Source organism: Hirundo rustica, chromosome 17 (genome assembly GCF_015227805.2).
Source record: "Hirundo rustica isolate bHirRus1 chromosome 17, bHirRus1.pri.v3, whole genome shotgun sequence".
Taxonomy (NCBI): domain Eukaryota; kingdom Metazoa; phylum Chordata; class Aves; order Passeriformes; family Hirundinidae; genus Hirundo; species Hirundo rustica.
Genome location: NC_053466.1, coordinates 11,583,874 through 11,600,105, shown reverse-complemented (window position 1 = coordinate 11,600,105; position 16,232 = coordinate 11,583,874). Strand labels below are relative to the sequence as shown.

Here is a 16,232-nt window from a genome sequence, read left to right as displayed (position 1 = left end):
ATTATTTTAAGGTCCCATGAAGGAAGGATTTACTGTGCCTTATCTTTCTCAGCTGTAGTTCCTGGCATTAGTTCAGCTACTGCAGGGTCTTGGACCACTGTAATCTTCCATGCTTCTTGTTATCACATTATTTTTAAATTTTGCTGTGGCAAACCATTCTCTGTTCTCTTTATTCTTTTCTAAAGCATATAATAAAAGAATGAAAAAATTGCCCATCTCCCAGGCTGGAATAACTTTGCCAACACTGCTGTAGGATATAACAAAACTTTCAGCCACCACATCACTGTTAATAAAATGGAGACAGCAGTTAAAAAAGCTCAGACAAGAATTTATTAATTTATGGTTGAGAACAAATGTGTCTGACAGTGGAATGATGAGATTGCCATATTCTGTACAGAGAGATTTTTCTAGAAATCTTCTTTCCACTGTGTTGACAGAACTTGCAGTATAGAAGTTCAGGAGTGGGTGTCAGTTCACAGACTCTCAGCCAGTTACAAGGATGGCTGCATGCCCAGATGAGATGAAGGTTCAGACTTGCTACTGTTCCTGTTTCTGTATGTTCACTCTTGCTGAAAAACTAATCAAGCTGTCTGACACCTGGCACAGGAGGGCAGCACTAGGTGTTACCTTCCTGTATTCATCTGGCTAGGAAGTTTTCTTACCCAAAAAGAGGAAAAAAAAAAAAAAATCTTAACAAGCTATTTTGAGCTAAAAGCTGGAAGGAAAAGAAGCTAGTCAAGCTGAGCCTTCTGTGCTTTTTTCTGTCCATGCTGAAGGCTGAGAAAAGCCTCCTTCAAAGTAAAGGAACCTCTATACAACGGGGGGGAAATGGCAGTTGTGTGGTTACTTTAAAAACACTTTCTGGCAGGTGGGCAGGTACTGACTTTAAGTGCATTTTGTGCAAAACACTTGCAGATGGGTAGATATTGACTGTGAATGGCATTTTGTGCGGAACACTTATTTTTAAAACCTTTAAATACTTTTATGTATATAAGAAAGACATATAAAATCTCTCAAGTACTTTCCCCAAGCCTTAATTTCCTCATCTACTGGCAAAAGAAAAAAAAATAAAATTAAAGTTTTCTAATCTTCACTTGAGTTATCAAATTCCTCCCAGTCTGATACGCTCATGACTTCTGATGGAAAGTCAAGATGATGCTTCATTCGGTCTGCGTGCCATTCTGAGAGCCACTTCTCTGTTTCCATTAAAATAGCCCTGGGCAACGTGAGGACACAGGCAGCCATCCCAGAAATATCATCCTCCAGCTGGGGTCCTTCCTCCCAGCAGTCTCTCTCTGCATCATAAATGTGGACATAGTCCATGCGGATTCCCCTGTTGTGGGATCTGCCTCCCAAGACATAAATCCTGTTGTCTAAGACCGCGATGCCTGGCTCTCCGTGTCCTGCAGGAAGCGGACACATATTTGTCCACTGATCAGTGCTTGGCTTGTAGCAGGCAACCTGTAAAGCAAAAGAGAGAAGAGAGAAGCCAAAACTGAACTTGTATCCTAGTGACAGAGCCTGGCCATAAGGTAAACTATTTAGGAAGGAATATCATCAGTCTTTTGACAGTGTGTTGATAATGGAGACAGCATATGACCATCTAATATAAGTACAGTGTTCAGCAGAAAATTCTGCACGGGTATCACATAGCTTTGAAATCACAAGTTCTGACCCTGCTGCTGGAGTACCAGCTGTATGTCATTCCAAAAATGTATCCAAAAGTGAAAGAGATAGGGACAACGTGCTAATGTAAGGCCAGACATAATGCACCTGTTTACATTAGAGAAAAAATGCTGGAACATACAAATATGACAAATCTGCTAAGCTGCCTCTGTGCCATATGTTAGTTTTAGATTTCATTGGGTACCTACTTGGCTGACTACTTTCATTTGTAGGCACCTTCTTATCATTCACATACACTCTTCAGCTAGATTTAATTCTGCCATCTCTACTGGCTCTATAAAAACTGTTACTTTTTGTGTCTTCTTTTCAAGTCTCTTGCAGTTCTAGAAGCTGGAATAAGGTTCAAGAGAATTCTCTCCAGATACCCCTTATCATCAAATACATCTTAATTGCATTATACAACTGCCATCCATCATAGCCTTAACAGTTCTGCCCTGCAGTTACACATTGGTAATTCAAAAGTGCTCCACTTAGAAAAAATGCATGTAAAGACAGCATAAAGTATATTTCAACAATGTGCTACTTACTGGGCATATGCATTCCAATGAAGTTATCCATCAGAGATGTTTCAAAATGGATAAGAATTCCAAGTGCTAGAGCTTTAATGCTTTGTGGGTGAGACAAAGCATTCAAGACAGACAGCAGTAAATAAATCATTGCCAGTTCTGCAGGCGAGTGGGGGACAGCTCGTCCAGCAGCCACTGCTGAGCAGACAGTTTTATTTGCATACTTAGTAGGAGAAAGACATTACATCTGAGTGCCAGCATCCCTAAGAAACCAAGCAAAGGCAGAGGTGTGACATGGTCTCACCTGGTGCACGTCTCTCCTGTAGCCGGAGTCGTTGTTGCTTCCCCCGATGACGTAGAGCTTTCCCAGCAGCGCGGCCATGCCGTGCCACGCCCGTCTCACGGGGCCGTCTGCCAGCACGTCCCAGCGGTCAGTCCTTGGGTCATAGCACTGCAGCTCCTTCAGATAGTCCTCTCCTCTCCTCCCACAGGTGATGTACATCTTCCCATCCAGCGCTGCTCCCGCGTGGGCGTACACCTGCACCGCCACGCCAGTGGCAAAGCAAGAGGTTGAGGTCTGCATTTATGTATTTCTCCCAGTTTTGATGCAGGGGATAGACATGAAGGGAGTGACGTTCTTCATGAGTTATGCAGAGATCAAAATCAGAAAGGGTTTTCTTATGGACAGTTCTTTCTAAGATAGAATTGTGAATTTCTGAATGAAACACACTAGAATTTCTAAGATGGTATTCTCTATCTCTGTTGTTCCTTGATTAGAAGATCATTCATACTATACCTTTACTGCCTAATCTACTTGAAAGCCTTTTTTTTTGGTGATTTTTCTTATACAAGCAGTGTTATCAGAAATGCAAATTATTCTACTTAGTAGCACTCAATTCAGGCTTTTTATATTTTCAGCACTGACAAACATTCATTATTTGTTTTATTAATAGTTTTAAAGATTAACACAATAAAGGCAAAATCAGCAAGAAACAGGAAAAATAAGCATTCAACTGGAAAATGTAATTTACATATGCTATTATTTTCTTTTCTTGTCATCCATTTATTCCATATACAGAGTTTACTGTTTTCCATCAGCAAATTAAAAGTTACGCCAGAGAAAAACATCTAGCAAGATTAAATCAGGAATTGGGGAACTGTGGTAGTGTGTGTGGCTAATGCACTCCTTACCTCCTTCTTCAGAGGTGCCACATATTCCCAAGTGTTGGTTTTAGGGTCATACCTCTCCACTTCCCTCAGGTCTTCATGGTAATCTCGGCCTGCGACGGCATAAATATAGTTGTCCACGACACAAACACTGAGGTCAGCGTGCTCTTGCTGCAGGGACTGGATCTGGAACCATCTGTTGTGTCGTGGGTCATACCTTGTAAAAGAATGGGATCAAAGAGAGTTATTCCTACAGCCACAGAATCCCTGCTGGAATACCAGACAGCTCCATGGATGTGGGTTACTGCGCTGTCTTCAGCTGAAATGGAGCTTATCTCTAAGTGATGTGAAACTTGGCCTTGTCAGCATTTTATTATTAGCAAAGTTGTTTTGTTCTATTTATAGAAGACGTACTTTGGCTGACATAATCATGCTATAAAAGCCTAGGGTTTCCATTATCTTGACACTGCTCTCAGGTTACATATCACAATCTCTGTTTGCACAAAGCCATTCTACAAGATAACACAGTCTAAAAATAGCACAGAGACTGAATCTGGATTTTCAAGAATACAAGAAGGGCATAAATATGTGGTGGGTTCTTTGATTCCTGTCCCCAAATATCTGCTGCTCAAAGTGAATCTCATGATTCACTTTCATGTCAAACTATCTCTTTCTTCTGGAAATTTTAGTTACAGAGAAAACTGGTTGAGAATTGAAACTATGCGTGCCATAAAGTAGGAGCAACTCAGCAAAGACTTGTACAAATGAGCACAATATAAAGGCAAAAGAGTTTATATCTGTTGTTGCAATGTAATGGGCATAAAGGTCTAAACCTGATCCTTCCTCCTGTGCTTTTCCCTGTCACACAGTAATATAAAATGACTCTGGAATGCTGCTATCGTGCACACAGATTTTTGAAAATCTGTTAGTAATAGCATTTTATTTAAAATCCTTTTGTATTGGGACAAAAACTACACATAGAAGACTTGAAGAAAATGCTTGTTAGAGAACATTTAGACAACCTAGAGTTGAGGCTCATTACTGCTTCCCACAGCTTTAATACTCCTCTCCTCCAACAAAGCAGAAAGTAGCACGAATAATACTCTTGAATGAGCTGTTTCTACACTGTCAGGCTTGCCTTGGTCTCCTAAGTACTGCTGGGAGCTTCCTGTAACGATGAAGCTCATTTCTTGTGTTTTCTTTCAATGAGGCTCCTGTTCAGCTCCTAATCTTTTGGCTGGCAAGTGTATTGACTGTCTACTGGCTTACTGACTCAGAAACAGACAAGAGGGTGGCAATAAAATTAATAGCAGGATTATCCTTATCTTACCTCCAACACCTTGACTCTGCTCGAAAACCACTTACATTGTTGTCTCCACCAATTAAATATACAAAATTATTGAGAACAGCAATCCCTTGGTTGGACATTCTGGGGGCTAGTGCAGCTGTAAAGTGCCTCCACTCCCCCAACAAGGGGTTCAGATACTTGGCTTGATCACTGAGGACAATGGATGGAGTAGAATGCATCCCTCCAAATCCCACGACACACCGGAACTCTGATCTCAGCTGTGTCTGGGAGCTCTGAAGCATTGGCTGAAGACATTCATTCTTGTGGTACATTAATGCATCTGCAACTGTATCTTTTAAAGGACATGGACTTAATTTGTCATGAAGCCTTTGCAGGATCTGGGGTTCCATCAGAGGAAAACGAACCGTCTCAAGTAGCTTAAGGGGCTCCACCAGGGAGACCTGATCTGTCTCCAGTTCTTCTGGAGAATAGTGATAAAAAAGTGCTCCATCATAAACTTCAAACTCATAGTTAACCTCCAAGCGGTTGCTGCTGAGAAGGGAGTAGACCTTCTGCAGGGGTAGCTGTCGGTACACTTGTGTCCTTGAGAAAGCTGTAAAGTTCTTCAAAATGTAGGAGTCCAGCTGCTCACTCAAATGCTTCAAGTCATAGTGGTCAGCTAGTTTGTACACGTCAAGGATGTTCTCTTCATCTACCCAGGACATGAGGAAATCACAACAGAATTTAATGACTTCTGGAATCTGCAAGAGAGAGATTTTTCATTTCAGACACCACCTGCCCCACACTTGAGAGACAAGGGACTGAAGCCTGAGATGACTGTAAGGAACCTGTCCATGAAATGGCTGCTCTCCTCACAGTCTGACCACCATGGTCACTTGTGCCCAATTCCCGTTTCTCCAGAGAAAGAGAACTCAGTGTGGCTATGTAGATGAATATGATATATCTCTTCTAGCCATGCTGGACTGCAAGACTGAGTTTGGCTTCAGGTGCAGCAGCACTGTGTCTTCCAAGACACGTGGGACCCTGGGCAGCCAGGCTGCCTGCTCTGCAGCCTGCCTGGGAGCAGCCAGGAAAACAGACACAGAGGATATGGAGATTACAGTCACTCTGTGTTTTTTCAGAGCATGGTAGACATGCTATATCAAAGATTGTATCTGTAACAAATACCTCACTCAGGAGCACAGGAAGCCATTGGAAAGGAAGATGAATATTTAGTATTGTCTTCTGAACACAATTTGAAGTTGTAACTGGCAGGAGGAACTACTGGCAAACGAACAAACTGCTGTCCAGGAGCCCCTCTGCTAACAAAGTGTGGAAAAAACAACCAAAGCAAGCACTCACAAAGTTTAAGATTTAGTATCAAAGCCTTGTGCAGCAGTTAGCTGTGGGGGAAATTAGAGAAAAAAACTTGTGTGAAAAGGCACATGAACCCTGCACTTAGTGCAAACCATAGCGGCAGGATTTCCTGTAATGACAGGGTCAGGAGAGCTCATGTGCCTGTGGACTCACTTGGGGAAGGCCTTGAGCAGCACAATTTCTGAGCAGCAAACCCTATTCTTTACCATAGGCAGGAATATTCTGTTTCAGGGAAGCTTTCATTAGCAGATCAGTGAAAATGAATGCTATACAAAATACTCCTCTAGATGAAATGGATAATGTTTTAAGTAATGAAACCATTGGCACAAATGAGATGTGCAAGTACCCATTCATTGTTCCTACCCTTCCACAGTTAGTTCCAGTGGATACAGCAACCTAGAAATCCTTCTTATCATGCCCATGCTCCTGCTCACCTCCTAACCCTCCCTCCAACCAGATATCCATGTTTTCTGTTTCTTTCATCATTGCTTTTGTTTCTTGTTTCTTTTTTGTCACATCTCCCAGTACCTCACCTGAAGTTGGCAGGCTGCAGCTAAGGTTTCCTGTACACTGTTCACACTGAGTTCCAGCTCAGAAGTGTAAATGAAGTTCAAGATTTTACACATTGCATTGTAGGAGATGCCATGAATATGAACTTCTTCTTGTTCCATCTCTCTCAATCCTCCTGCAAACATTCCTCTGCAAAACAGACAATGAGACATGCTATGGCTGATTTGCATTGAAGCTATTTCCAGTCTGCTCATCTTATGTTGTCCTGGGAGCATAAAAAATATTCAGAAATACAAAAACCTAGCTAGACACTTTTATATGACTACCTCTTCTCTAAATTCAGAGTACAGGCCTTTAGGACCTAAGAAAGTAACTCTTCATTGTGTAGGAAAACAGTAGGGGCAACCTAGAAGGTCCAGTTCACAGGTGGACTTAAATACAGAGCCAGTACATATGGATAGCCAATGGTCAAAGACAGGTACTCTGAGTCTGGGGAAAGAGGAAACTCGGAGGAACTTGGGCCAGTGGGATTTTTTTCAAAGGCAGAGCAGCTCTTCCTTCAGTTAGAAGTTTCTCTGGATTGACTTGGGTGTTTGCTCTATGCAAACAAACTGCTAATCAAATTGGCTGTGGACTGCCTGGTTTAATGGCCAGCCAGTCACCCCAAAGGCACACAAGGGTGACCCACCTCCAGTGAGTTTTTGTTTATTGAAATGATCACCACAACGGGGGCAAAGTCTTACAATGCTAAGGACATGCTAAAAGCCACTTAGAGTGCACTTAAGCAGAAGACACCAGTTCAGATCTCTCCTCTTTATACACCTCCAAGTACCAAAGTGAATTTAGTGGAGGCAAGCTCAGTGTGCAGGAAGAAGAGCTTTATTTCTGCAGAGAAATAACAGAGAGATGAATAAAGCCATAGTTAGTATTTGGAAACAGCCTCAGCTCCATCTTACGGGTCTGATTTTAGATTCAGAAGGAGTATCCCCAGACAGAAGATTCGGATGTCAGTTTTGACTAAGAGCGAGACACGTGCTTGTTTCTGAGCTGTACCTGAAGTAGTCACAGGACGCGGCCAGAAGGATGCGATGAGCCTCAATGGGTTTGTCTTCCACCACCAGAACCACATCGAAGAGGATGCTGCTGTCCCGCAGAGACACCAGGCCACTGAGCAGGGCCTGCGAGTGCTCTGCGCTGCGGTACGTGTTGCTGCTGCGCTGCTGGAGCGAGGGCTCCGCTGGAGCTTTGTGTGCCTGAGTCAGCTCCTGATCCTCCGCCATCCCAGGCAGAACTGCTCAGCCACCAGCTGCAGCAGAATGAAATCTGTGAGACAACAGAACCAGCAAAGGTTTGTGCCTTTTGCTTTACAAACGGTCCTCTGACTCTTGCCTGTCACAGAAAACAAAGCAACTCTTCGGTCAGTTCTATCCTGAACAAATTATTCCAAATTACACTGAAAACAGACAGATGGACATCAGCACACCAAAATGGCAGAATAAGGTTTTCCAAAAACATAAGGTATTCTGGTTCCTGGGTTTTCAGACCAGTATCAGAGTATGTGTCACATGGGTATTTTTTTTTCTTAGCAAGAGTTTCACTTCCCAATCCATTACCAAACTCCCTTGTTTCTTTTGTATTTCTGCATCAACTGCAACAAAAAATGGACCAAATGTTTGCCAAATTCCAAACTGCCAAATTCCAAATATTCTCAGGTAACTTTTCTCCAATATAAACAGCACCTTCCATCATTCTCTTAATGTTGTGCCACAGAATCAGAAAGCTCTCCTCTCTCCCTGTGTTTGCCTTTTCCATTTTCTGTAGCTGAACACATTTCCAACCATAATTGTGCAAAACACTTTATGAAACCGCAGGCTTCAAAGTGAGTTTCTTTATTTTGGCAACTTCAAGCTAGCATGGACAACTACTTTGCACTTCCCTGTGACTCCCTGCAGAGAGGAGCTATTTCCTCCAGAATGGGCACTGTCTGAGGCTATCCTGAACCTTTTTCTGCCACTGACACACTGGGAAGGTCCCCTATGGCACATTGGGAAACACCTGTAAAAAGCTATCTAGAAGCGATTGTGTTTCGTGTCTATGGTTAAGCAATCAAAACCTCATGAGTCCTCTTCTACCATCCTGTAATTTACCCTGTCCATTGTCTTTGAAGAATGTCAGAAGTTGTAGCAGTCAGAGCTTATAGACTCTATCCAGTTGTCAGAGCACATTAAAAAAACACCCCCCATTAGCCAAAGGAAGTAAGTGAGTTGATATGGCTGCTAACACATTCACAGGATCTTCTCTCCAGCAGCCTGGGAAACAGCTTAGTGCCACAAGGGACAGTCACAAGGGGTTAGCAGCAGTCAGGGAAGCAAAAGAGAACAAACCCAGCGAATCCAAACAAACAGGGAAGAAATGGAACCACTGTTTAATTGTGCCAGCCACAGACAGTGAGTGCAGCACTGGAGATCTCTCAAAATACTGCAGCTATTCTGGGTATGGGCACCAAGGGAGAAGCTACCCAGATGACACCAAGAAATAGGAAAATGTTTATGGTTCTGCCTGAGGAAGTTACCCTACACTGTCCAAAACAAAAGGAAGGTGGTGTTGCATGGTGAATGGTGTGGAAAAAGCCCTGAGAAAGTGTATTAATGTTTATTTGCTCTTTGCTAGCAAAACCAGAAAAGACAGTGGCTCAGAAGAGGAGCTCTGACAAGACAGCCTTCTGGGGAGCACTGAGGTCGATTAGAGAGGGAAAACTATCCATCATCAGCTGAAGAGATGAGTAATGGGTTATTTTCCATGACAGATTGATGCTTTTCCTAGAAATCAAACTAAAGCAGACAAAACATTACTGTATCATTGCATTTGCTCCTGGGGAATACTAAGAGTGATGGATTGAGGCAAGGGAAATAATTTAGTAAGAAAGGCAAGTGAAACAGTGAGTGTTACATGATGTTGATCAGAAATTTCCCATTTCACTAAAAGGAAATAAATGCAGCAAAACCAAAGTATTTGGACATATGGTCCAAATGAGGAACTGATTAAGATAAATTATGTTAATGTGGTTAAATGTGGTTAAAGCTCCAAAACAGGTTACATCTTTTCTGAGAGAGCTGTATCAAAAGAAGTCCCTATGGAAGTAAAATCACTGTATCAAAAAGCAGAAGTAAAAGCAACAAGTTAACTATTTTCTGAATCCAAAGACATTTCAGGAGAAGGGGAAACAGCATGACCTTTGATACAGTTTTATAGTGTATATACTGCAGTCACTGGTGAGAGAGAGGCCAAGGCAAGGTAAGTGAGAGATAAAACTACACAGGCCACTTGTGCCCTGTAACAAGTGTTAGCAAAGAAATTTATTGTAGGAGAAGCAGGTTACAGAGAGAGAGCCATGCAGGGTAGAGTGGGGAACCCATATAATAAGCAAGCCTTTATTTATTTAATTTTAATTAATATGACTGTAGATATACAGAATACATTCTCTATCCTAATAATCTTAAAAAATAACAGAAAGGGGAAGAAACTTTCAGCAAGTAAAGGCCCAGAAGAGATCCGCTCTTACAAATGTGGTAACTGGAATCAGGAAGATTAAATGGTATTATGAAAGAAAGAAAATAGAAATAAATGAAAAGGATAGATCATTCAGTGGTTCTGTAGCCAGTATAAGCATTAGTATCTGAATAGCTCTGAGTGACAAGTGGGGGCTGTCTTGGAGACCTGCAGGGAGTTTATCTCACAGTTAGTTTGAGTGGATACAGACTTGAATTATGCCACGACTATTTTCAAGAGCTGAACAAACCAGCCCTGCCGTGACCACCCAGTGTGGTCAAAAAGAGATGCTGGGAGTGCAGCTGAACCATCCTCCACAGCTGATTTTTGGCTGGTGAATAGCTGAACCGACAGATATTTTGCTATTTTTCTGAATTCTGGCAGTCCTGACCTCTTGTTTCCAACTTCTGCCCCTGGTTTGTACCTTGGCTGTCACTGGCAAGCTGGCCTGCCCCTCAAGGGTGGTCACTCATGCTTCTACATCATTCTAATGAACTGCTCCCAGCCTATGAAATTAAAGGTGAACAGCTGTAGTATTAGTCTATAAAGTCTGACTGACGTGTGGTTAAGTCTTCCTTGAGCCAAAAGCCAAGGAAAGCCTCCTAACTCCTGCCTAGGTAGTTTCAGGAGCTGTTAGAAAAGAAGGGTAGAGGACCACCGTGTGGCTGTGGGCAATGTGGCCAGCAGGATCCCCCCAGCTGAGTGTGCTCAGCTCTGGCACAGCTGCACCAGGAGCAGCTGGGGTCTGGCGGGCAGGAAGGTGCAGAGCGGCTCCTGAGGCAGGGTTAGTGGGGTTGTGTTGTGGGCTTCTTTGAAAGAGCAGTTGGGTGCCTTTGGCATTTGAGTTTTCTGGATTAAATGCAGTGTGTTTGGTGAGCTGATTGATCATTCTGTATTTCTTTGGGTATTGCTCTAAATGCTGATTACAAAACTGCTGGGGAGGGATAGTGCAGTTAGCACTTCAACTGCACTTCAACCTGTGTGGTCTAATTGACCAGTGTGCTTTGTGCCTTTGTTGCTGTCTAAAAATCTTTTTTTGCTTAATCTTTATTAAGGAAAAAAAAACCCAAACCAAAAACAACCCCAAGCTGCCTAAATGCAGTGTAAGCAGGACAGTTCTGAATGGAGAGATGGAACAGGTTTGTTCCCTCTATCCTGAGCTTCTCTACTGTCAGCTTCTTGCTTGTAGGATGTTCCTGAGGCCTCTCTGCTCTCTTACTTCTGTTATTGTGAAAACAGCTCTGTGACTGAGACAATTTGAGTAGTATGTTTTCTTTCCCTTCTCTTCTTGAGCAAGTTCCTCAGTACTGGTCAGCTCTTAGCAGTGAGTTTCAGAGGCTGAGCACTGCAGAACTAGCGCTGCAGGTAGAAAAGATGAGGTGGAAAAGAGGAGGCATTCTGTGAGTTCACTGGGCTTCTTTGACAGTAGCAAAGATAAGAAGTGTCATGTGCTGTGGGATGTTGTCTGTAGAAACAGGGGAAGGGAAATCCTTGTTCCAATCACTTTGAAATTGCAGAGAAAATCAGGCTGGACATTTGCTTTGCTGGCTGCACAATGCATTTGAGCCTGCAGTTATGTTAGTTCACATTTGTCTTTTAGAGGATGTGGGTTAATGTAGTGATTCATTTTAAGGCATTACAACTGAGTGGCCAGTACATAAAGAAGAAAGCATATGGGATCAGTAATTGTGTGTGCATGTCTATAGGCAAGTGTAGGAAGATGTTGACTGGTCACTTTGAATCAAGGAGATAAAAAAAGTACAACAGGCAAAAAAATCCCCCCAAAATGGCAAAATCCTCAGGGGTACCTAGAAACACAAGACTGCTCTTTTTCAGTAGACTGAAATCTTCTACATCCTGTGCCTGGAATCCATCTGAGAACCAAGAGAAGGCAGCCATGCCTTGCAATGGAGAGAGCAGGAAAGGACTCGAGTTCTTCCTTCTCTTTCCTGTATTATATACCAAGTTCAGTGTATCACTACTGGTCTCATAATAAGCTATGGGCACAGTGAAAGCTACAGTGTCTCAGTGACTTGCAGATAACTCTGTGTGGTTGTCTTGTATTCAAACACTTCTACAACATGCTTCTGCAAATTACTGGCATGAAGAAAAGTAGAGGTCTTAGGCTTCTGATTATTCAACTGAAATAACTTGTTACCTACCCATGAAGAATTGAGGTAATTTTTTAAAAACAAAATCCCCTCTCTGATCAACAACAGAATAATTGCTTTCATATTAAATGTATGTGGTTTATGACTGAGGAAGTTGTCACTGGGACAGGAGGAATTTAGGGAATGCACTGTAGTTTGATCAGTGGCAAAATGGTGACAAACTGGTATGCTGGCTTGCTCTTGTGCTCACTGAAAATCCTCATCCTTTTAAGAACACAAGGTCTAGGAATGGAGTAACTCAACTAAAAAAGTTAAAGGCATGGCAAAATAGATACAGAAAAAGTTAATAGATATGGTAGAGGAGAATGCAGCATCTGTCCTAATGATACTTTTCAACACAGATCAATTGTCACACCGTGGTGTTCCTGTGCTGCCATTACAGCTAACGCAGCCTCTATTTTCTGGTGAGGGATGCTGTGCTTTAACATGGTGTAGATCATTTATAGTGCTGAAGTTTGTTGTTGGTGTTGTGTGGTGTGATGCACACCTAGCCCAGTATTCACCCCTTGTGTGACCAGCATCCAGGTCAGAGAGATGCTCCTAATGTGAGGTGCATGTGTGGGTTTGGGGGTGTCTTTTTGTAAAGTTGTGCTGACAGCCTTGATTCTCTACTGTAGAGAAATGGCTGGATGCAGGAAGGATTAACCGAGTTAGTTTCTATGGAAACTCAGACATTTTTATATTCAAGAGCTCGTGGCTGTCAGTTACATCACTACAAAGAGGTGTTTTACGCAGATAGTGATATTTTCTTGTGCATAAGCTGTGCCCAAAATAAACTCGGCTTGCTGGTGTCGGGTATCCAAATCTGTTTAGCTTACTGCCATCTGGACAGGTGACTTGAGCTTGGTGGGGGTCCCGTGCTTTCTTAGAAGTGCAGAATAATTTAGACTGGAAGAAACTTGGGAGGTCTCTAGTCCAATCTGTGCTCAAAGCAGGGAAACCTTCAAAATCAGGTCAGGATGTGGAGAGCCTTGTCTAGTCAAGTGCAAAATCTCCATCCTTATCAGTAGTCAGAAAACTGATTGTTTAACCACCAGATTTGTTTTCTTCTTTAGCTGTCTGAATTTTTTTTCCCTGCAATTTGTGACGCCTTTCATCCCTGGCACGGTGTACTACAAAAGAGAGTTTGGCTCTACATTGTCCTGTGCCCATTAAGTATCTTAAAAAATGTCAACTGGCTCTGCCCTTATTCTTTTTGTCTGTACTAAACAAACCCAGTGTTCTTGCCTTGCAGGTACTTCTATGTTCTTGCAAGTGCTCCTGCCCTGTATGGTTCCTCCACTGACTTCTCAGGGTTTTCTTTCAGTAGAGAGCTCAAAACTGGGCACAGTATTCCAATTTTTGGGGATTATGAGTGCTTAATAGAGTAGGAAATAATAATTTCACATGACCTACTGGCCATACTCCTGCTAACACAGCCCAATGTGAAGCTGGACCCCACTGGAGAAATCATATTCAACTAGCAGCTCATCAGGACCTCCAGGGACTCCTCTTTCTTGCAGCCAGGCTTGTCTCCTACCTGCTGTGATATCTGGAGTTACTCTTACCAGCATGACTGCTTTTACTGTAAAAATTATGTACTTCCTCTTGGTCCCCTCTTAGAGCTGGCTGTCCTCTTTCTTGCAGGCCATATTCATCAGAGCTTTCCCTGACACACAACAACCAGTGTGGTGTGCTGGTTGGGATCCAAATACTTCAGACCCTTAAAAGTCTCAATGCATTGGAGGAATTTGAAAATCTGTGCCCTAAGGCTTCCCACACCTTCATCTCTCCCCAGGGAGTAACAAAGATTAGGATTTAAACCAGGCTTTCAGCTGCAAGTGTGACAAGACAAGATACAGGGCTGGAGCAAAATGCTCTGCTGAGTCTTGGGGGCTGCAGAGGCCAGCAGGCAGAACCTGGCTATGCACCAGAATTTTAACAGGGCAGAGGACACACAAACAAACACATCAACTAAGGCAGGGAGTGTGCAGAAAGGGGAGGCAGCTGGGTGCCTGCCAAAATAGTTGGGAAAGCAAATGTCATGCCATAAACAATGTAAAATGAAAAGCAAAACTATTGTTCATTCTAACTGGAGTGCAAATACCAGAATAATTCATCAACTACGTGATAATTTGTAATGGGCACTTGTGAGACTGCTACACAGAAGACAATTGAGTTCATGTTACGTGTAGACAAGATTTAAACCAGTTTTTTGCTCTTTCAAGGAAAAGGGAAGAAAGGTACGGGGAAGGCAGAAGCTTTTATCAGTAATTCTTCTTTCAGAATCCCTCTATGCATTCACAACTGTGCAAAAATAAGTATTCTAAAATACTCCATTCTAATAACCTCCTATAAATACAAGAAACAACTTCTTTTGACCAAGGTCCCCACAAAAAGAAAGAAAGGAGGATATCTGGTATTATATAATATCTCAGCATTATTTTTGAGCACTCAAATGATGACGTGCTTTTGCTTGCTCTGTACACACAGTCTTCCCTTATGTCACTAATGGAAATATGCAGAAACACTCTCGGAATTGACTTTCTGAGCCATTTTCTGTTTCTAGCATTAGTAGTATACTTGAAGTGTGGGAGGAAACCAAAAGGCGTGGCTTGGGAAACGGCTTTTGCAAACTATGCTGTCTCACAAATGTTGGCATTCATTCCTTTCAGCAAACACCTGAGGTTTTTTTGCCTTTTCCCCCCCCTATTACAAGTTATTTCTAAGACATATCCAGAATAAAACAAACACCATCATGAAGTATATCTATATTTAAATAAATGGATATTTAAAAATATTTTTCCTCCCGTAAATAGTAGTATAACCTAAATATGAGCTTTCTAATTTGAGTGTTTTACCTTATCTGTAACAGATTTGCAACTTATCCACATTGATAAAACTAGAATGTTTTCTGCCGTGTAATTTATAAATTAGCCAATATGCTCAAAGAATCTTGAGAAACTCAGGTAGTTGCCAAGACTTAAACCTGATTTATTGAATTGCTTAAATCATATCATGACTTTTTAAGTATTCTAAAAAACAAGGAGGAAAAAAATTAGAAAGCATTATTTCTAAGCCAAACACATCACTTAAATGACCTGGAAGAGAGCAAGGGCCTCTTCCAGCATTTTCCAGCTCCAGTTTCTCATGAACTTTTTCATATTATTCACCACATTAATTTTGTCCTGGCAGGCGTCTGTGGGGTTCTAACCCATGACTTAGACACTTCTCATCAGTGACACAGAATGAGCAGTTTTGTCTGCAGGGGAAGGTGACCTGGGATCGCACAGCACTCAGTGGGGCAGCCTGGCTCTAGACCAGCCCCGTGACGAAGAGGTCAAAGCCAGGTCAAGCAGTGTTATGGTTTTATTTTCTGTCGCCGGGCTGACAACGCCTTTGCGGGTCCCGAGACCCGCTCTGGCCGCTCCCGTGCGGGCGGCCCGGGTATCCCCGCACAGGTACGCGGGGCCGGCCCCCACCTGCCGGGCGTCCTTCGTGCCGGCCCCAGGGCTGGGGCTGCCCGGCCCGGGCAGACGCTGCCCCGGCCCTGCCACCGCCCCCGGCCCCTGTCCCGGCCGTGGCACCTCCCCCCGTTCTCCCGCGGTGTCCCCCGGCAGCCCCGCGGCGAGCAGGGCAGCAGGACACGGCCTCGGCCCGAGGGGTCGGCCCGGGACACGCTCCCACGCGCGGCCCCGGGACTCCGCGGCGCCCCCGGGGAACGGCAGCGCCGGTGCCGGCAGAGGAGCCCCGGGGGGCCCGGCCGGGGCCCGCGCTCCCTCGCCCCCGCCGCAGCACCTACCGAGAGCGGCGGCGGCGCCTCCGCCTTCATGTGCGACCCGGAACCCACCGGGCGAGGGAGGGGCGGCGGCGGCCGGAACCGGGGCGGGCGCCGTGGGCGGCCCCGGCACCGCCCGGGCAAGTGCTGCGGCTGTGCCCGGTGAGTGCCGGGCCGGTCACCGCCGCGGAGAACCCGGGGCTACTGTGGCGGCGACCCTC

The 16,232-nt window shown here is 43.8% G+C and overlaps 1 protein-coding gene across 2 annotated transcripts; it reads right to left on the bottom strand.

Moving 5' to 3' along the window:
- Positions 1 to 307: 307 nt before the first annotated feature.
- On the bottom strand, positions 308 to 16,099 carry KLHL22 (kelch like family member 22). 2 transcript variants are annotated; one of them, XM_040080980.1, is made up of 7 exons: positions 16,036 to 16,099; positions 7,588 to 7,857; positions 6,558 to 6,723; positions 4,690 to 5,408; positions 3,384 to 3,576; positions 2,497 to 2,730; positions 308 to 1,461 (listed from the first exon to the last, which is right to left on the bottom strand). In XM_040080980.1, the coding sequence occupies exons 2-7, from the start codon at positions 7,812 to 7,814 to the stop codon at positions 1,084 to 1,086; spliced, it is 1,917 nt and encodes a 638-aa protein (XP_039936914.1). In that variant the 5' UTR covers positions 7,815 to 7,857; positions 16,036 to 16,099; the 3' UTR covers positions 308 to 1,083. The 2 variants fall into 2 exon arrangements, with proteins under 2 accessions (XP_039936914.1, XP_039936915.1); XM_040080981.1 differs by having other exon boundaries at positions 7,588 to 7,840; positions 16,036 to 16,095.
- Between the last annotated feature and the right edge of the window lie 133 nt (positions 16,100 to 16,232).